Source organism: Cnephaeus nilssonii, assembly GCF_951640355.1.
Source record: "Cnephaeus nilssonii genome assembly, chromosome: 6".
Taxonomy (NCBI): domain Eukaryota; kingdom Metazoa; phylum Chordata; class Mammalia; order Chiroptera; family Vespertilionidae; genus Cnephaeus; species Cnephaeus nilssonii.
Genome location: NC_137077.1, coordinates 2,567,885 through 2,588,592, shown reverse-complemented (window position 1 = coordinate 2,588,592; position 20,708 = coordinate 2,567,885). Strand labels below are relative to the sequence as shown.

The 20,708-nt window shown below is 53.6% G+C and overlaps 1 protein-coding gene across 1 annotated transcript in view; it reads right to left on the bottom strand.

Moving 5' to 3' along the window:
• The window catches only part of EFCAB6 (EF-hand calcium binding domain 6), a gene marked incomplete at its 3' end in the record, with an annotated part of 156,223 nt that overhangs the window by 98,343 nt on the left and 37,172 nt on the right, over window positions 1-20,708 (bottom strand). The window contains exons 8-10 of the mRNA XM_079775486.1: window positions 18,231-18,367; window positions 12,506-12,615; window positions 6,513-6,640 (exon numbers count right to left, since the gene is read on the bottom strand). Of these exons, the coding sequence (XP_079631612.1) occupies window positions 6,513-6,640; window positions 12,506-12,615; window positions 18,231-18,367 (375 nt within the window). The remainder of the gene's footprint in view (window positions 1-6,512; window positions 6,641-12,505; window positions 12,616-18,230; window positions 18,368-20,708) is intronic.

Genomic DNA, 20,708 nt, shown 5'->3' with positions numbered 1-20,708 from the left:
AGTGAAGTGGGTTAGCCCATGATTTAGTCTGTGACTCGTTAAGTACTCCGAAGACTGGCTTTCCTGCCAAAGGCTTTCCTGCCGTTTACTGTGGAGGGATAAATATTCTCCAGTATTGCCAACCCTCTCCGCTCTGTCCCATTTCAGTTCTTCCTGCTAGCCGGGGTGAGAAGGTAGACAAACTAGCCACCAACGAGGTATGAAGGGTGACTTCAGAAAAGCTGCCGGGACATGGAGACATATGAACAAGAGTCTGTCCACAACGTAAGAAGCCGGCTCAGGAAAACTTCCGCAGAGTGCCCCGGAATACCGGACAACCAGGGGAAAGCTCTGGAAACATTTAGAGAATCACAGAGCCTAGGCTTCTTAGGAAGTTGTGTCAATTTCACCCCAAATATGGCCAAGTCTGCGCGCCTCTCTTTCAGGGAGGGGGGTGCCCGGGGAGGCCCCAGGAGAGACGCCAGAGCTGGGCGGAGCCACGAAACGCTGTCAACATCCTCCCGGCGTCCGGTCTCCGATGAGGTTCGTGTCCGGAACGGTTCTGACAGCGGCGTTTTTCGAGATTTCGCAGGGAGGGAAACAGAAGGGGGATCTCTGCGACATGCCTAGGCTTTCAGGAATTTCATCGTCACTGTTTATAAAGAAGCACAAGGTGAAAAAGCAAGCAATTCGGCAAAGCACGGGAGAGGGTACGCGGATCGTGGGGGTCTCAGCACCCAGTCGTACAGTGACCCCTCGCCGCCGGCATCACGGGAGCACGGGCAGCACTTGCATCCAGTGCCCCCGTCCTCCGGCGCAGGGAGGTGCTTTCCGCTGAGCAGCCGCCGGCAACCGTTTCCCTAAGAGCCGGCACGTGTGGGCATCACACTTCTCCAGGACGCGTGGCGCCGGCCACATGTGGACGACCGAAAGCTGCGCCCATTTCTGCTCACACGTTCGCTTTGTTTAATGTTTCCTGGTCCCCGATCCCGATGCGGCCCCTGTTAGTCCCCCCTAGTGCCTCTCCTTGGCTCACTCCCTCAGGAGCAGGTGAGGTGTGTGTATGTTCTTTGTATTTATGAGTGTGTGAGTGTGTAAGTGTGAACATGTGTGTGAATGTGTGAATGTGTGTGTGAGTATGAAGGTGTGTGTGAATTGTGTGAGTGTGTGAATGTGTGTGTGAGAATGCGTGAGTGTAAATGTGTGTGTGAATGTGTGTGAATTGTGTGAGTGTGTGAATGTGTGAATATATGTGTGTACGTGTGTGAGTGTGAATGTGTATGTGAATTGTGAGAATGTGAGTGTAAATGTGTGAGTGTGTGTGTGAATTGTGTGAGAATGAGTGTAAATGTGTGTGAATGTGTGTGTGAGAATGTGTGTGAGTATGTGTGTGTGAATGTGTGTATGAGAATGTGTGTGAGTGTAAATGTGTTGTGAGAATGTGTGTGAGTATAAATGTTTGTGTGAATGTGTGTATGAGAATGTGTGTGAGTGTAATGTGTGTGTGTGAATGTGAGAATGTGTGAGTGTAAATGTGTGTAAATGTGTGTGAGAGAATGTGTGTGTGTGTGTGTGTGTGTGTGTGTGTGTGTGTGTATTTGACGCCTCTCTCCCTGGAGCACCATCATGCCACCTTCCTGAAAGCAGAGACTATGGCTGCTTTGTTCACTAATAAGTACCAAGAATGAGGCACAGTTTGGCAGGAAGTAGGCAAACTCATTAAATATTTGTTAAAAATGGATTTTTTTAACCAAAAATCACCCAAAGCAATGTTGCCCAAAAGCCATTTGGCACATCAGTTTTTAAAAAGTGGCAAGGGAGAGCGTGGCTGAGATGCCATCGCGCCTGCCTCACACGGAAAATGTGAACTCACGTCAAGCGCTGGCGAGCCTGTGGGACAAGGGCGTGCCCAGGTCTGCGGGCGTGGGCACTGATACCTGGGCTGGCACTGCCACGGAGCAGAGCAGTGTGCGCCCCACACCCTTGCCAGCGCCTGCACTCCCGGCCTGATTCCCAAAGAGCCTTCCGCAGGGCAGCGGGGACTGCACGGCCACGTGGGCAGCAGCGAACGGGTCAGCACAGACGGGGCGGTCCAGGTATCGATGCCGAGGGGAGTGTGTGCGCTGTGCGGGTGCGGATAATGGGAGCATGTGCGCTGTGCGGGTGCGGATAATGGGAGTGTGCACTGTGCGGGTGTGGATAATGGGAGTGTGCGCTGTGCGGGTGCGGATAATGGGAGCATGTGCGCTGTGCGGGTGCGGATAATGGGAGCATGTGCGCTGTGCGGGTGCGGATAATGGGAGCATGTGCGCTGTGCGGGTGTGGGTGATGGGAGTGTGCGCTGTGTGGGTGCGGGTGATGGGAGTGTGCGCTGTGCGGGGGCGGATGATGGGAGTATGCGCTGTGCGGGTGCGGATGATGGGAATGTGTGCTGTGCGGGTGCGGATAATGGGAGCATGTGCGCTGTGCGAGTGTGGGTGATGTGAGTGTGCGCTGTGCGAGTGCGGGTGATGGGAGTGTGCGCTGTGCGGGTGCGGATGATGGGAGTGTGCGCTGTGTGGGTGTGGATGATGGGAGTGTACGCTGTGCGGGTGTGGGTAATGGGAGCATGCACGCTGTGCGGGTGTGGATAATGGGAGCATGTGCGCTGTGCGGGGTGGATGATGGGAGTGTACGCTGTGCGGGTGCGGATAATGGGAGCGTGTGCGCTGTGTGGGGTGGATAATGGGAGTGTGTGCTGTGCGGGTGCGGATAATGGGAGCATGTGCGCTATGCAGGGTGGATGATGGGAGTGTGCGCTGTGCAGGGTGGATGATGGGAGTGTGCGCTGTGCGGGTGCGGATAATGGGAAACTGCATGGCGAGAAGATGACGGTGGGGCTCCCGCGTAGTAAGAGGACTGTGTCCTAAGCACCGCCAGGATGGAAGGCGATGGTCTCGCAGCTCTGCACACAGACTACAAGGCACAGACAAATGTCAAGCAAAAGACCAAGAACCCAGACTGCATGGGAACATAATACGAGCCTGGCTGGCACAGCTCAGTGGTTGAGCATCAACTTATGAACCAGGAGGTCACGGTTCAATTCCCGGTCAGGGCACAGGCCCCGGTTGCTGGCTCGCTCCCCAGTGTGGGGAGTATCGGAGGCAGCTGATCCATGATTTTCTCTCATCATTGATGTTTCTCTCTTTCTCTCCCTCTCCCTTCCTCTCTGAAATCAATACAAATATATATTTTAAAATAATAAATAAAAAGAAAAGGAAATACTAAGCTTTCCAAAGGAAACTCACAGAAAAAAAATATTTTAAAAAAAGAAATATAATATGAAAAAATACAAACACATCACCTGCAAAGGTTTGATGCCATAAAAAGGAACTAAATAAAAACATGAATTCGTTGAAAGAAAAGCTTGAAGACACGTTGATAAAACAATAAAAAGAGATGAGAAGGGATATTTCAGAACTATGGAAATAAAAAACAAAAATAACAGCATTATGTGAACTAATAAACGAATTAGGATCAGCAAGAACAAGCGCCGAGGCTGGGATTAGAACCCCCGGTGGAGGGATGGCTCGAGAGAACTCCAGAAGCCCACTGATTAGAGCAGGTCGGGGAGGGGTGGCCGTCAGGAGGGCAACAGGAGGGCCTCGGGCGGAGGGAGCAGGAAGGAGGCAGAGGGGACGAGAGCGGGGTGGGGATTCTCTAGTGATGGACCGGGGAGACGTTCCTGAAATGAAGGAACAAGTCCGCACACCAGAACTCTGTGCCCCAGGAAACTCGACGTGCCCCACGCCAGGACCGCTTAGTTGCTTTTTAATTTCAAGGATCAAGAAAAAGTACTTAGGCATCCAGGGAGGGCAAGTCCCCTCCAGGGGGATCAGGTGACCCCTGCGGCTTCTCCCGACGCCCAGCGCCCGCAGGCGATGGACACACGTCGTGAGAAACAGAGCATGACGGTGTCGTTCCCGTGAAAAAGCAGCAGGGGACGGGCTCCAACATGAAACAACGAAGGGGAGCCCACGAGCCGTTCCCGGGGAATTACTTGACAAAGAGGTCAGCCGGCCGATAGGTCGGAAGGAAGAACTCAGCAAGGCGCACACCAGCAGGCGTGGGCCTGAGTCCATGTGCAAGTACAACAGGGCAGAGCCTGTGGGGAGCGACGGTGACAGGACAGAGCGTCAACACCAGGGACTCCGAGAACAAAACATAAACTGCGAAAACCGCGCAGTGGGTGGGAGGGAGGGAGGCAGGGAGACCCAGGAAGTGCCGGTCACGCTGGGTTTCCGAGCAGAGAGCCAGCCCTCCCGTCTGTGGTGAGACCACCTTCCAACACCCGATCGATCGCTTCAGTTCCTAACAACTGTCTGCACCTCTTTTCTTGCCTCAAAGCCCCTCTGGGGGCCTCACGACTCCTGAGTGATGACACACCTATCCGCAGTTCAGCAATGCCATTGGCTTCACTTGAGGACAGCACTGTGAGCAAGGACTGGGGGTTGTTTGTTTGTTTGTTTATTATTTTTATTGAATCAGAGAAGAAGGAAGAGGGGGAGAGAGAGAAACATCAGTGATGAGAGAGAATCATCGATTGGCTGCCTCCTACACGCCACACACTGGGAACCAAGCCTGCAAACCGGGCATGTGCCCTGACTGGGATCGGACCGTGGTCTCCTGATTCATAGGTGGACACTCAACCACTGAGCCAGGCAAGGACCAGGGGCTTAAACGTAGCTCCAGAACTTACTGGCAGGGTAACTAACTGTGGGCAAGTCATTAAACCTCTTTGTGCCTCAGTTTCCCCAGCTTGAAAGGGATGATAAGAGTGCCTACCACACGGAGTGGCTGGGAAGGCTAAATGGGAGGGCTCCTGTGAGGTGCCTGGCAGGAAGGCAGCCCAGAGAAATTTAAATCAAATGGGCCTTCCTCGTAAAGAAGAAAATGTATGGCCCTAACCGGTGTGGCTCAGTGGATAGAGCGTCAGCCTGCAGACTGAAAGGTCCCAGGTTCGATCCCGGTCAAGGGCATGTACCTTGGTTGCGGGCACATCCCCAGTGGGAGGTGTGCAGGAGGCAGCTGATCGATGTTTCTCTCTCATTGATGTTTCTAACTCTCTATCCCTCTTCCTTCCTCTCCGTAAAAAAACAATAAAATATATTTTTTTAAAAATGTATGGTTCCCTCCTTAGAAAATTATTTCTATGCATGTATCCACCCACCCACCCACCGACACAGCCATCCTTCTATGTTTGTGAATCGAGACAGGCCTAGAATTATGTTTGCCAAATGTTGCCTTTGATTATTGCTGGGTGGTAGATTCTGAATATTTTATTACTTTCTTCTTTGTACTTTTCAGAATTGCTCACATTTATGATTTGTAATACTCACATGTTTTGATGAAACCAATAAATTCATTAACAACAACTAAAGTTTCACCAAGTGACCAAGAGTCTATTAAGTGCTCACTTCTTTTCTTAGTTTTTCCTCACTGACAATTTCCTGCTGAAAATTCTCTATCGAGAATTTGTAAGAGTGCCACGTCTGTGAGGAGCAGTTATTGCTTACCTCTTGTTTACGGGCACACTTTTCACCAAGCTTATCATTTGTTTAAACGAAGTGTTGCTGTGGAGAGCCTTTTCGTTTCAATGTAGACTAATTAATCAATCTTTTTCTTTATGGTTTTCGGGCTTTACTTCACATTTAAAAGCCTAAATGTCAATCTTAAAATGTTTTCACCCACATTATTTACTTTTAAATAGTGGATGCATATAGAGTGTATTTGGGTGTGAAAAGTGGAAGTTTACAGCTGTTCCCCCCCGAAATGGCTAGAATTATCCCAACAATGATTAGTGAATATTCCACTTCCCATCCCTCCACACCTCAAATCATAAGCTGGATTCACATGTAAAGATTGCTCTACTATCCAACTACTGTTTCAAATCACTCTGAATGTCCACTAGTGCCCCAGTGCCATACCGTCTTCACTATTCGACCTTCATAACCTTTTCCTACGTATGTGGGAGGGTGTGTCCTCCATTATAACTTTCCAAAAGAAAAGGTTCTAATCGGGAGAGCAGGCATTAATAGCGAATCTTCCAATCCAAAAACTAGAAAAGACCTCTTTACTTATGCAAGTTTCCTATATTTTATTCAATAAATCTGTATCATGTTGTTGTTTTCATCCTCACCCGAGGATATGTTTTTATTGAATGAGAGAGAGAGAGAGAGAGAGAGAGAGAGACAGAGAGACAGAGAGAGACAGGACAACACTCCCACCAACTGAGCCACCGGGCCAGGGCAGCTGCATCCTGTTTTTATATGTGCTAAATATTCCTTATAAGATTTGGTGTGTGAGTAGCACAAAGCAGGCACTTAATCCCGGTCTCATCACCATTACTATTATCAATGTGTTACCGTTAGGAGGAGATGGGGAAGTCGAGTTTGGGGGGTGGAGTTAGGAGCAAAACTATTGTTAGAACCGATGTCTCACCTAACGGTGTTGCACGCGGCCCCCCTCTGCCCACACTGGGAGAACATCCTCACCTCCTGGCAAAAGGTCCTCCCGATTTCATCCAAGGAGCGGTCTTCCCAGCTGCTTTCGGGCGCTTCGGAACAGCGGAGGAGGAAGTCCCTGGTGGCGGCTTTTGCTTGTTGATTCTCCCAGGAGACCCCTGTTAGAATGAAAGAGCGTTCGGTTATTAATATTGTCAGAGGTACAATTAGATATTAAATGTTTCCTTTTCATCATAACCTGACTGGTAGAAATGGAGGCTCGAATACACCAAACCATGATGAACTATGTCATAAATGGTGTTGAAGTAACTAGATGAACATTAAAAAAAATTAATCTCTTTGCTATCTTATCCTCAGATAAACCTTAGATAGCGCCAAATGTACACTGAGTAGAATAATAAAACTGTAATAGTAGAAGAAAATGAAGATGAATATTACATAATACATAACATTTGTGTGAGAAGTCCTTTCTAAGGAACATTTTCAAGCCAGAAATCACTTAAATAATGACTAGGTCCAACAATATATTTATTTTTATTTGGTAAAAAACAACACACACACACATAACAATGAAAGAAAAATGAGTGGGAAAAACTATTGCTAATATACATGAAAAATACAGGTTAATTTTCATAATATATGAGTAGCTTTTACAAATCAATAAGATAAATATACTCAATAGAGCAACAGACTAAGATTATAAACAGGTAATCCAACAAATATATATAAAATGGCTCAAACTCATTAGTAATTTTAAAAGTCTAATTAAAACAAGTTTGACCTATGAACCGGGAGGTCGCGGTTCAATTCCTAGTCAGGGCACATCCCCAGGTTGCGGACTCCATCCCCAGTGTGAGGCATGCAGGAGGCCACCGATCAATGAGTCTCTCTCATCTTTGATTTTTCTCTCTCTCTCTCCCTTTCCCATCCGCTCTGAAATCAATAAAAAATACCTTTTAAAAAACACACAATTTAACATTTTTCTACTTGTCACGTAGGCAAGGATTAAAGGGAACGATGAGGAAAGAAATCAGTGCGGTCCAGCCTGTGTACAGAAAACCAGGTACCGGAACACTCGCACGTCCCTGTTAGAACTCTAGTAAAGGAACGAGAGGATCCCCCACAAGTGCCCAGGGGCCGGGTGCTCTCTGCACTGCTGAGAGAGGAACACTTGGCACAAGGCAGATGCTCATCAACAGAGGACTGGCTTTATAAATGATGGCTTATCCAGCATGAAACACTTCACAGATACTAAAAACAAGGTGCTGTCTAAACTATGGACGGGGAGGCTTTCTATGATATATATTGTTTCATGATTGAAAGAAAGGACGACTAGCATCATTAATTTTCATTTCAACACTTGTCTTTTGTATTTACCTATGCACCTCCATCCATCCATGCATTCATCATCCATCATCCATCCATGCATCCATCATCCATGCATCCATCCATGCATCCATCCATGCATCCATCATGCATCCATCCATCCATCCATCAGGCATCCATCATCCATTGATCCATCCATGCATACATCATCCATCCATCCATCCATCCATCCATCCATCCATCCATCAGGCATCCATCATCCATTGATCCATCCATGCATACATCATCCATCCATCCATCCATCCATCCATCTTCCATCCATCCATCCATCCATCCATCATGCATCCATCATCCATCCATCCATGCATCCATCATGCATCATCCATCCATCCATGCATCCATCCATCATCCATCCATCCATCCATGCATCCATGCATCTATCCATCATCCATCCATGCATCCATCCATCCATCCATCCATCATCCATCCATCCATCATCCATCCTTCTTCCATCCATCCATCCATGCATCCATCTTCCATCCATCCATCCATCCATCCATGTTCCATACATCCATCCATTCATGCATCCATCTTCCATCCATCCATCCATCCATCCATCATCCATCCATCCATCCATCATCCATCCATCCATCCATCCATCATCCATCCATCCATCATCCATCCATCCATCCATCCATGCATCCATCATCCATCCATCCATCCATCATCCATCCATCCATCCATCATCCATCCATCCATGCATCCATCCATCATCCATCCATCCATCCATGCATCCATGCATCCATGCATCTATCCATCATCCATCCATGCATCCATCCATCCATCATCCATCCACCCATCATCCATCCATGCATCAGAAACAAAACTGGGAGGATAAGACACCACAAAGAATACAGTGGTAGGATTCAGGTGGAGGCTAACAGGGACTGCTATTTTGTGCTTATGCGTTTTCTGGCTTTATGTTTTATTTATTTATTTTTCTCAACAAGCATGTATTACTTGTATAATAAAAGATGATGAAATAAATCTAAAATGCAGCCGTTTTCTTTCTCCAAGCTGACTGCAGAGTCACAAATGGTTTCCCAGATTTACTTCCTAAAATGTCTGCAAATAAGCTGCGCTCAAATGAAGCGCACTCGTAACCACCAGCTGCAGCTCCCAACCCCGCCGCCGGCAGCCCCTTCCTGCCTCAGAGGACAGACAGGAAGGGAAGGAGCAGCCGCCCCAGCAGGCCGGCTACATAATAAAACAGAAGCGGTCCTTCAGGACGGTCTGGAATGCGGGGCCTCGGTGGCTGAGCGTGGGAAACACGGGCTCTCAGACCGCACGCGCACAGTCTCATGGAAAGCTGGGGAAGCCGGGCCCAGAACCAGGCGCTGACCTGACCGCACACTCGCTGGCACTGTGCCCTGTGCCCCCTGCACTCCGGACACTGGTGTGCTCTGACAGCAGCTCACAGGGACACACAGCACATCCTAGGAAACCCACTGGTGCTCCGAAAACCACACGGCAGGCCCCGGAGGCGCAGGGCTGGCACGGGCACGAGTGAGGCCTGCCCTCAGGAGCCCATCTTCCAGGCCCTGGGCAGCTACAGCTGCTGCAGCAGGCGGGTTCCAGAGCCCCCTGAGCCCCATCCAGTGCCCTCCACCAGGCGGGTTCCAGAGCCCCCTGTGCCCCATCGAGTGCCCTCCACCAGGCGGGTTCCAGAGCCCCCTGAGCCCCATCCAGTGCCCTCCACCAGGCGGGTTCCAGAGCCCCCTGAGCCCCATCGAGTGCCCTCCACCAGGCGGGTTCCAGAGCCCCCTGCTCCCCATCCAGTGCCCCTCCACCAGGCGGGTTCCAGACCCCCCTGCTCCTCATCCAGTGCCCTCCACCAGGCGGGTTCCAGACCCCCCTGCTCCTCATCCAGTGCCCTCCACCAGGCGGGTTCCAGAGCCCCCTGCACCCCATCCAGTGCCCCTCCACCAGGCGGGTTCCAGAGCCCCCTGCTCCCCATCCAGTGCCCTCCACCAGGCGGGTTCCAGACCCCTGTGCCCCATCCAGTGCCCTCCACCAGGCGGGTTCCAGAGCCCCCTGCTCCCCATCCAGTGCCCCTCCACCAGGCGGGTTCCAGAGCCCCCTGCTCCCCATCCAGTGCCCTCCACCAGGCGGGTTCCAGAGCCCCCTGCACCCCATCCAGTGCCCTCCACCAGGCGGGTTCCAGAGCCCCCTGCTCCCCATCCAGTGCCCCTCCACCAGGCGGGTTCCAGAGCCCCCTGCACCCCATCCAGTGCCCTCCACCAGGCGGGTTCCAGAGCCCCCTGTGCCCCATCCAGTGCCCTCCACCAGGCGGGTTCCAGAGCCCCCTGTGCCCCATCCAGTGCCCTCCACCAGGCGGGTTCCAGAGCCCCCTGTGCCCCATCCAGTGCCCTCCACCAGGCGGGTTCCAGACCCCCCTGCTCCTCATCCAGTGCCCTCCACCAGGCGGGTTCCAGAGCCCCCTGCTCCCCATCCAGTGCCCTCCACCAGGCGGGTTCCAGAGCCCCCGAGCCCCATCCAGTGCCCTCCACCAGGCGGGTTCCAGAGCCCCCGAGCCCCATCCAGTGCCCTCCACCAGGCGGGTTCCAGAGCCCCCTGCGCCCCATCCAGTGCCCTCCACCAGGCGGGTTCCAGAGCCCCCTGTGCCCCATCCAGTGCCCTCCACCAGGCGGGTTCCAGAACCCCCTGCACCCCACCCAGCAGCCCTTCCACCCGCAGCTACTCCGGCCTCGCTCTCCAGTGCAGCTCAGTCATTCCTGTCGTCTCCCACAGGTGCTAAGTCTCCTGGGAAGGGTTCGTGCTGGTTTGAAATGGGGTAGAGAGGAAACCCGGAGCGTAAAGGAAATCGCCCCAATGTCATTTCTTCATGCGCCCAAATAGGCGGTGCTTTCGGTAAGGAAGGCGGTAGTGGCTTCCTAAGAACTCACACTGCGCCTTCATTTAGAACACCGCACAAAGAGGCTGCCTTCAATGGAAGGACGTGAATTTCAATCATGAAAGGCATAGAAGAAGTTTAAGGGGAAACCAGGCATGAGGAAGATTTGATTGTGAGATGTCCCTACGGCTGGGTATAGAAGGCAGGCTGGAGAGGCCACGCAGGAGACGATGACCCGGTTAGCAGGCAGCAGCGAGAACTGGGCTGATGCTGCAGGAGCAGGAATATGCAGAAGAATCGCTACATACACATCTCACATTTCAGCAGATCAAAGGTGCCTTTCGTTATAAGACGTGTCATTATTTTGTGTGTCCCCAATAACGCCTGCTGCTAATTATAGTCAAATGAAAAATGAGGTTTCCATGGTGAATTGAAATTGTTCTATAAAACTTACCTTCTTAAGAGAAAAAGATAGTAAAAACTAGGGGGAAATTACCAGCAGGAAACTGAAGCAAAAAGAAACTTAATATGGGCAGCCAGAAAGTTTTGCTTCCAATTATTGTAGGTTGGCTCACGTTGAACCGACCCTCCAGCAGAAAACAATTATAAACTCTGGCCAAAATACACACAAAGAACAATCCGAAGGCACTGGAGAGCAGCTGACAGAACTGGAGCTGCACTTGGAAATACGCAGTAACGCTCACTGAGCTGCTTCTTGTTGGCCTTTAGCCCAAGAGCAAGCGGCCGCTAGAAGCATGCTGAGTGGCTCAAATTTGGAATCAACCCAGGGTCTTGCTGGGTTTTAAACCAGAAAACAGCGTCAATGACCAGCACAGCATCGGAAAGGAAGGAGGGAAAGCCCACAAAGCAAGGCAAAGAGGAGGCTGTGAATGTCTCTGCCCAAATCTCTGGCTGACCCCCACGACAGCTGCGCAGAGCAGACCACAAAAGCCCAGCCAGGAGTAGACCAAAGGTTCAGGTGTTAGTGAACACCCTCGGAAGGCAGAGATTAGAGGCTGAATGTAGCCAAGCAAACTGGCTGCTAAAAACAAAATTCTTCAGAGGAACTAACAGAACCCCTCTCCACAACGCCAAGTTTACTCCATCCAGGACAAATTCCCAAATTACCAGACATGGGGGGTGGTGCGGGGGGGACCGGGGAACAGGAAACTATGATCCATATTCAAGAAAAAAGGTGATCAATAAAGACCACATAGCCTCAGGTCCCTGCTGATTGCTCATTAAGGCTCATTAAGGGAACTCGGCCTCCACTGTGGGCGCAGCCATCGTGTGTTATGGAATCCCTGCCTCTGCTGTGGGCACAGCCATCTTTGTTATGGCGTGATGGTCAATTTGCATATTCCGTCTTTATTAGATAGGATTCTCCTCACCATTAAAGGAATAACATCTTCATTATCCAAAACTTTTGAAAATAAGGAAGCAGCAGAAAGAAGAACTGAACAGCACCGGAGACAGATCACTTAAGGACACTCTGTATTTTGGAATTTCTTCCCAACAATTTCTGATATTCCACAGACACTTTCCATGTTCCCGTGGCCTTTGTGGACAGCATGGCCCCTGGCGGCGCCGCACTGTGCGGTGCGCTGTGGCTCACTTACCCTTCCTCTTGTTAGACATCCGTGTGACTCTGATGTTGCATGATCCCAGGACTCCTCTGGGGATGATTTCCATATTCAACACCATTTCCTCAGGACAGGTCCACAGAAGAGGACTTGCATGCCAAGACTACTGACATCTTAGCCCTATACTTAACAATACATACCTTGATCTCCCAAATACTTGAGGTGTAAGTTATTATTTATACTGAGGTTCTTCAAAAAGGCATTATAATCCACTGAGGCGTCCTTATTAATGCTGTAGTAGTCAGCAAACCTAAAACAGAAATACTCCTTAGTGACCAGCAATTGTGAGACAGACTACAAATGAAGCACGTTTGTTACTAAGGCATCGTCCACACGAGGGGTAGTGTTCACTGTAACGGTGTTTCTAGCTAGAGCTGGAGTTACACGTGCACCCCAGGAAATGTTTCCCTTTAATAAAAACAGATACTTCTGAGGAGAGCCCTTCCCTCTGCCTACAGGTGGATGCGCATGGAGTCTAATGGGACAAATGCACGCGGAGGCCAACGGGACAGGTGCACGCGAAGGCCAACGGGACAGGCGCACGCGGAGGCCAACGGGACAGGTGCACGCGAAGGCCAACGGGACAGGCGCACGCGGAGGCCAACGGGACAGGTGCACACGGAGGCCAACGGGACAGGCGCACGTGGTGGCCAACGGAACAGGTGCATGCGGAGGCCAACGGGACAGGTGCACGTGGAGGCCAACGGGACAGGTGCACGTGGTGGCCAACGGGACAGGTGCACACGGAGGCCGACGGGACAGGTGCACACGGAGGCCAACGGGACAGGCGCACGCGGAGGCCAACGGGACAGGTGCATGCGGAGGCCAATGGGACAGGTGCACACGGAGGCCAACGGGACAGGTGCACGCGGAGGCCAACGGGACAGGTGCACACGGAGGCCAACGGGACAGGCGCACGCGGAGGCCAACGGGACAGGTGCATGCGGAGGCCAACAGGGCAGGTGCATGCGGAGGCCAACGGGACAGGTGCGGGCAGGCGCACACGAAGGCCAACGGGGCAGGCGCACGCGGAGGCCAATGGGACAGGTGCATGCGGAGGCCAACGGGGCAGGTGCAGGCGGAGGCCAACGGGGCAGGCGCACACGAAGGCCAATGGGACAGGTGCACGCGAAGGCCAACGGGGCTGGATCGCCTCGGGACCTGCCCAGGGGGAAGGCTCTGCCTAGGATGCCCATGGGGCCGTCTTTCTGTGGCAGGAGGAGGGGCAGCCAGGGTGTGTGCTGCCTGGGAGCCACGCCGGTCTCAGAGCAAAGGTAGGCTCCACTTTCCTGTCATAATTGGGGGGAATGGAGCTGGGCCAGGAGACAGCTTCTCTGGTTAAAATGCCAGTCATGAGAGAACCTAGAGCTGGGTGCAGGGACAACATAGCCCACCTTGACCAAGCGTGTCCTTTCACCAGAGAAACTGAGGCCAGCATGACATACTGTTTCAAGCCGTTATTTGCAGCAGGGGTGTGGGGGCTGGGGGGAGTACTTTTCTTGGCACATGCTATGATTTCTATATATAAAATTTTAAGCACAACCAATGTTTCTCCCTGAACTATCTGGAGATACGCTATTTTTTAAGTTAAGATAAATAGAAGGTTTGCAATTTTCTTCCAGTTATTCCAGTCTGTCACCTGATACATGGTTTTCTAGATAATTTCTGTGTTGTAACATTTATTTAAGAACTAGTGGCCTGGTGCACGAAATTCGTGCACATTAAAAGGGGATTAATTAGAGGAAATAATTTAATATTGCTATTTGCCCTTTTTCTATAATAGAAGTGTCAGAGATGAAAGAAAATTAGTAAAATGTATATGAAAACCTTCCTCCTGTCAGAGTCTGGGGCACACCATGGGACCCAGAGTCTAGTCCTCGCCCACCCACATGTGCCTCAAAACCACATGAGACCCAGACCCGGCTGGCCCCTGCCCCCATTTGGCTAGATCCAGACCCAGCCAGTCCCACCCTTGTCAAGCCCTGCCTCAGGTCCCCTGGCCCGGTGCCAGGACCGGGGGCGTGGCCTGAGGTCCCCCAGCCCAGCACCAAGATGGAAAGCACACCTTGAGGTCCCCCCTCAAGCCCCACCAGGCGGGGGGGCGTGGCCTCATGTCCCCCAGCATGGTGCCGGGGCAGGGGGCATGGCCTCAGGTCCCCTGGCCTGGTGCCGGGGCGGGGGGGGGGCGTGGCCTGAGGTCCCCTGTCAAGCCCTGCCGGGTGGGGGGCGCAGCCTGAGATCCCCTGTCAAGCTCCATGAGGGGCAGGGGAGGGCGTAGCCTCAGGACCCTGGTGATTGCTCGTTAAGGCTCCTTATGGGAACTTGGCCTCAGCTGTGGGTGCAGCCATCTTTGTGACAGAGTGATGGTCAATTAGCACATTCCCTCTTTATTAGATAGGATGACAGTTTTTAAAGGTTTGGTTACATTATCTCCATATGTGATGGTTTCTATAATTATCTAACCTCATGCTACTTTCTACAAATTTAGAAATTATCACCTTAAGTATTTATTTCTCTGTTTTCCAAATGTAACAAAGATGTGCTGTACTCATCCCAGTGCACACCTTTGTTCCCGCCGTCATGAATCCTGCCTATTGTTCTACTCAGGAAATTACCCCGAGATCTGACAGCTGCCAGATGCAGCGCCGAAGCCCCCGAGGCTCCCCCCTCACCCACAGGATGCCTCCTGCGAAGAGGCTGTAGCTCGGGAACCCAGGAGGCGGCCCGAACGCTCCCTTTTTCAGTCGCCGAACTCTAGACGGCGTGGGCTGCTCGGCTGCCCCAGGGAAACGGGGCGCTGGTGGAAACCTCCTCACCAGCCTCCCATCTGCTGTGAAACCGGCAGCCCTTCCGACCGGTATTTGCTCCCAATGCCCGCTGCACAGACGCTGCGCACAGACAGGCAGAACCCACGTGAGGCCTCGGCGAGGCTCCGCCAGGTAACACGCCCCCAGCGAAGCCCGCCCGCCTGCCCAAGCACGCAATAGCTCAGAGGTTTTCTGTGCGGGGTATTTTATTTTATTATTTTATTTTATAAGAATCAAGGCCTGGGCCGAGACCGGTTTGGCTCAGTGGATAGAGCGTCGGCCTGCGGACTGAAAGGTCCCAGGTTCGATTCCGGTCAAGGGCATGTACCTTGGTTGCGGGCACATCCCCAGTAGGGGGTGTGCAGGAGGCAGCTGATCGATGTTTCTCTCTCATCGATGTTTCTAACTCTCTATCCCTCTCCTTTCCTCTCTGTAAAAAATCAATAAAATATATTAAAAAAAAATAATCAAGGCCTGGGAGACAGAATCACTCCTAAGATGCCACACCTCAGGCCACGTTCCCAGGGCCCTGCACTCACACGTCCACACAGACCTCAGGCAGCTCGGTGGCGCAGGAAGGCCGACTGCAAGTGCAAAGGGAAAGACCCCAGCTGACCCCGCAGCCTCTCAGGGCAACCGGCTGGACCTGAGCCGGGGGCTCCTCGGCCTGGGCAGCCGACAGGCCCCTGGTGAGGAGGGAAGGAGCGAGGGTGTTTGTCCGGCTCCAGGCTGCTCACCCAGAATCCCACCTGCATCCCCGCACTGTGGCCTGTAGGCAGTGGAGGGCAGGGGGTGCAAGATGGGAACGAGCCAAGGATGGGTCTCGGATCGGTGATGAGGTATAAAACCTGGTGAGTGTTTCCCGTCGCTGGTTCGCATCGCTGCACGGCATCCTGCAGCCGCAGAGAGCAGAGAGCTCTGTACCGAGAGGGGCGCTAACGGCACCACTGCGGGCACGGCATCGCGGGCACGGCATCGCGGGCACGGCATCGCGGGCACGGTATCGCAGGCACGGCACCGCGGGCACGGCACCGCGGGCACGGCACCGCGGGCACGGCATCGCGGGCACGGCACCGCGGGCACAGCACCGCGGGCACGGCATCGCGGGCACGGCATCGCGGTCATGGTATCGCAGGCACGCTTTGCACAGAACCCATGCCTGGCGCCGCAGGCACGCTCTGTACGCCCGTGGAATCCTCACACCATCCCTGCCAGGCAGGCTCCCCCGCCTCCGTTTCTTTAAGAGGAAACTGAGTCTCAGAGAGGCCCAGAGCCTCCCAAGGCCCGAGCATGAGGGAGGGCAGAGCACAAACTGGACCCCAAGGGAGGCCGACCCCAAGCCCAGGCCACGCCCACCACACCAAGCACTGAAATTAAACAGAACGCCGTTAGATTAAACAAACGAGGAGGATTCAAAAATGCACTGTGTTTCCTGCTCAAAAACGGAAAAGGCAACGCTAATCCTGAAGCAGCTTCTGGGGAAAGAGTGTGCTTGAGCTTTAGCAGAAAAGCATTAAAGCAATTGAGGAAATGGCTGCTTTGATGGTCCGCGGCTCCATCCTCACGGAAGGCAATCCACTCGCCTTTCAGCCTTATCACAAACACAGCATTGTTTCGAGGCTTAAGAAATCTCAAATAAAAACGTGTGGAGCCCTTTATTATTCAGTACTGTGCGATGGGGAAGCAGACAGCAGCATTTTTTATAGATTTACTAGGTTGGAGACGGCAGTGCCAAACGCAAGGTTTATTGTCAAATAAAACAGTTCTGCTTTTTGATTGCCGGCTTTAAAGTGTTGCTTGTGTTCTATAATTGCGTGCACAAAATTATTTAATTTGTTTTGTTTGGATCTTATTCTGGACACTTTCCCAGCCGGGAAGATGTAAAAATTAAAACATCTATTATGGCTTTTATATTGTGAGGTGGGTGATAAAGAAGAAAAAAGGAATTATTCAAAAGACTGGGAGATATCCATTTTTTAAACGTCTCCTTGCTTTTCAGACCCTGCAGTGCCTGCGACAGCCACACGCCCGCTTGACTTCCCGGCCACAGGAGCGCAGGCCTCTGCCCCCAACAGAGGCAACAATGTCTCCTTACTGCTGCAAGGACGCCCTGGCGGGTAGCTCAGTTGGTTAGAGCATTGTCCCCATACACCAAGGTTTGGGGTTCGATCCCCAGTCAGGGCACATACAAGAATCAAGCAATGAATGCATAAATAAGTGGAACAACAAATTGATGTCTCTCTCTCTCAAATTGATTTTTAAAAAATTAAAAATACTGTGCAAAGAACCACAGGGAGCCGTTTCCATAGCCACAGCAGTGTTGGGGTGAACCACTGAGGCTTGGCACGCCCATTGGTGGCCTGGAGGGTGCGGACAGATATGGGAAGGGGAGGAGCCGAGCGCCTCGGGCTGAGCCCTCTATAATAAAGTTAAACATGGATCCTCCTAGCGGCTTCCATTCAAAACTCAAGTGGCACTGAAGCCAGCACCGGGCTCCGCTCAATGCCCGCCCGTGCAGCTTCCACACGCCCCGCAGGGCACGTGGCAGCGCTTCCAAACGCCAGGAGCAGCTGAAGGTTCTGTCCCTCGCTGTCCCCTGTGGGACGCCCCAACCCCAGCAGGAACAGTCCTCCGAGACAATTAACTGTATCAGGGTGGAGAGCCAGTGGGGAGCATGTCAGCTCGGGAATAAATGTGGACAGCTTCCTTCTCCTAAGCCCAGGCTGTGAGCGGCTGTGCGGCAAGCACCGGGGCTGGAGGGCATGGTGCCAGCCGGCGGAGGAGCGGGAGGAGCGAGACAGCGGGTGCTGGGTCACTTTCCTGGAGATGCAGGGCCCAGGCCGGTGACTCCCACCCTGGGTGCTGAAGGGCTCAGAGCCGTCAGCTCTCCCTGCGGAGACTCCACGGAGAGCCGTGGGAACGTGGGAAGGATGGCGAGCGGGGCCCCATTTAGGAAGAGTGGAGACGGAGGGAGGGAGGGAGGGAGGACAATGTGGGGATCCCAGGAACCGACAGGCCCCTTTTGGAATGGTCTCCATCCCCCGCGCCCCTCACTCACTTCCTGTACTCCTCCTCCGTCATCCTCAGGCAGAAGGTCTCCAGCACCCGCCGCAGCTCGTTCGGCTGCATCCGGCCCGTCCTGTTCACGTCGATGAGGTTGAGGGCGCGCACCACGGCTTTGATGTTCTTAGAGACCTGCGTGGAAAAGCCATGGAGGGAAGGTCAGAAGATCCGGGGCTGCAAACCAAAATGGCAACGAGCAACGTGAACGCTTTGAACGCTTCTTGCAGAAGAACACGTTCCAGAGCTCGCAGTCATCGCTGTTGCAGAACGGCACGTGAAGGGGAGGAAGACACTGCGTTGATGGAACGTTGTCAAGGCAATGTTCTCTGTAACCGGTCTCGGTAAGTCTTTAAACCCTCTTTCTGCTGTAAAGCGGTCGGTCTCATGCACAGTCCATCCCTTGGAGGCCACAGGCAGCAGCCGCTTTGTGCCCGGCGCTGGTGCCCAGTTCCGCTGCCTCAACGTTACAGCTTCTACTCGTCACAGCCACATGCAAAGGCTCCTACTAGGAGCTGAATGGAACCGTGACTGAACTTCCACCCGTCTGATTTTTAAAATTCATCACAGCAAGTGCGTGCTTATGTCACACACGTGAAGGGCATCGCAGGCCCGTGGAGATGCAGAGAGCCGAGCTGAGCACCTGCCCTTCAGCCACGTGTATTTAGAGGAAAGAGACACCCTTGGGCTCTGTGTGCCCAGCGCAGAGCCACGTGGCTGACTCAGGGGAGGCAGGAGGACCGGTTCCCCACTGTCAGATAACACTGAGGTTCAGGGAGGCCATGGGAGCCACCCAACATCCCTGGCTAGTCGCTGACGATGCTGGGATTTGAACCCACGTCAATTCTTAACCACCCCGCCTCGCAGAGGAGAGAAGGCACATAAGCTGCCATGGGAACAAGAACCTGCCTCCGGCGTTTGCATGTTCTGTTCCTGGGCCTGGAACCTTCTGCCCAGGGAGCCGCTGGCCACTCTCCACTTCACCTGGGTCTCGGCCCAAACATCTAATCACAAAGGCCTCCTCTGGGCACGTGCAGAAGATGGGAAGGACCCCACCAGCTTCCTCAAAGGACTGCTCGCCACGGAACACAATGCGTGTCGTTACTGTGTCTCCCCCGGAGTGTCTGCTCCGAGAGCAGGCTCCGCTCACGGCCCCCCTCACGGCTCCCTCACCTGCCTGGCGAAGACCTCGCTGGGAGCCTGGTCACCTGCCTGCAGAGGGTCGCTGCACCACCGTCACCTGATGGCGGTTACGTGGCAAGTCCACACACATCTCCCACTTCGAACCGCCAGAGAGACTGGCAGAAACGATCAAACACCCGACACTGGGGACGCCAAGCGAGGAGGAGGGGCCCATGGCTGGGGTGTCCCCTCAGCTCCAGCACCTGGTCAGAAAGCGCAGGCCCGGCCACAGAGACCACGTGCTCCCACGGCCACATAAACCCTCCGCACCTGGTCTGCGGCCAAATCCCGCTCCCCTCCCCGGCGGAACGGAGGGCACGAGGCGATGTGCTTTTGAAAACCCAAAGCAGCCCATATGGCTGTGCAGCGCGGAGCGCGGGGAGCAGCCAGGCTGGCACGGAGCCCCACCCACAGCGACGTCTCCAAGTCTCTTATCATTTGTCAGACGGCAGTTTGGCAGGATCTGCACTGAGCCGCAGATGGCGAGGCTTAGCAAAGGCGCCGGTGAGGGCCACGCTGTCAAGATCGGCCCCGCGCAGGGTGGGAGGGAAGCAAAGCGAGCTGGGGTCACAGTGGCCATGCCCGGGCCCGCCCCACTTCCCCACTGCCCTGGCGTGGGAGGGCGGCAGCGGACAGGTGAGGAGGAAATGAGGGTGGCGTGGGCAGCACTCCTGTCCGGGCCAGCTGGACATCGGCGCTCGGGTGTAACCGGGACAAGTCTGCACGGAGAGCCAACTGTCTCGGAGCCTCCTGCATGGATGCCCACCCCGGCTCCGACTCTCAGTCACACTGCACCCTCCCTCCCCCCCCCCCCCCCCCCCCCCCGCACACACAACCTGTCGGGCTGCTCGGCTCCATGTTCTCTCTCATGCACGCAAAGTGGCTCACTCCCAGGACTGACTGTGCGCGCTGTCTCCTCTGCCGGACAGCTCCTCCCAGCCCTCCCTGGGGCCTGTCACCGCCACCTGCTCCAAGAGGCCGCCCCTCCCGTCCTGCACTGAAGCGCACTCTCACCCCCGTGACCGCTCGCCTCGTTGCTCTTCTCCACACGCATCCTTCTCTCAGTGTCTGTTCGCTGTGTCTCCTCCTCCGCGGAGACGGACGCTCCGAGGAAGGGGACTTGGCTGTTTGCCGTGTCTCACAGAGCGGGCGCTCACACCATCGGCTGAGCGGTCACATGCCGCGTCTGCTGCCCGCCGCCCTGCCTGGCCCTGCCATGTCCCTCGGATGCCCGCTCCGTGGCTTTCCCGATCCCACTTCCATCGGTCGCTGCTCTGTGACTTCCGTCTTAACA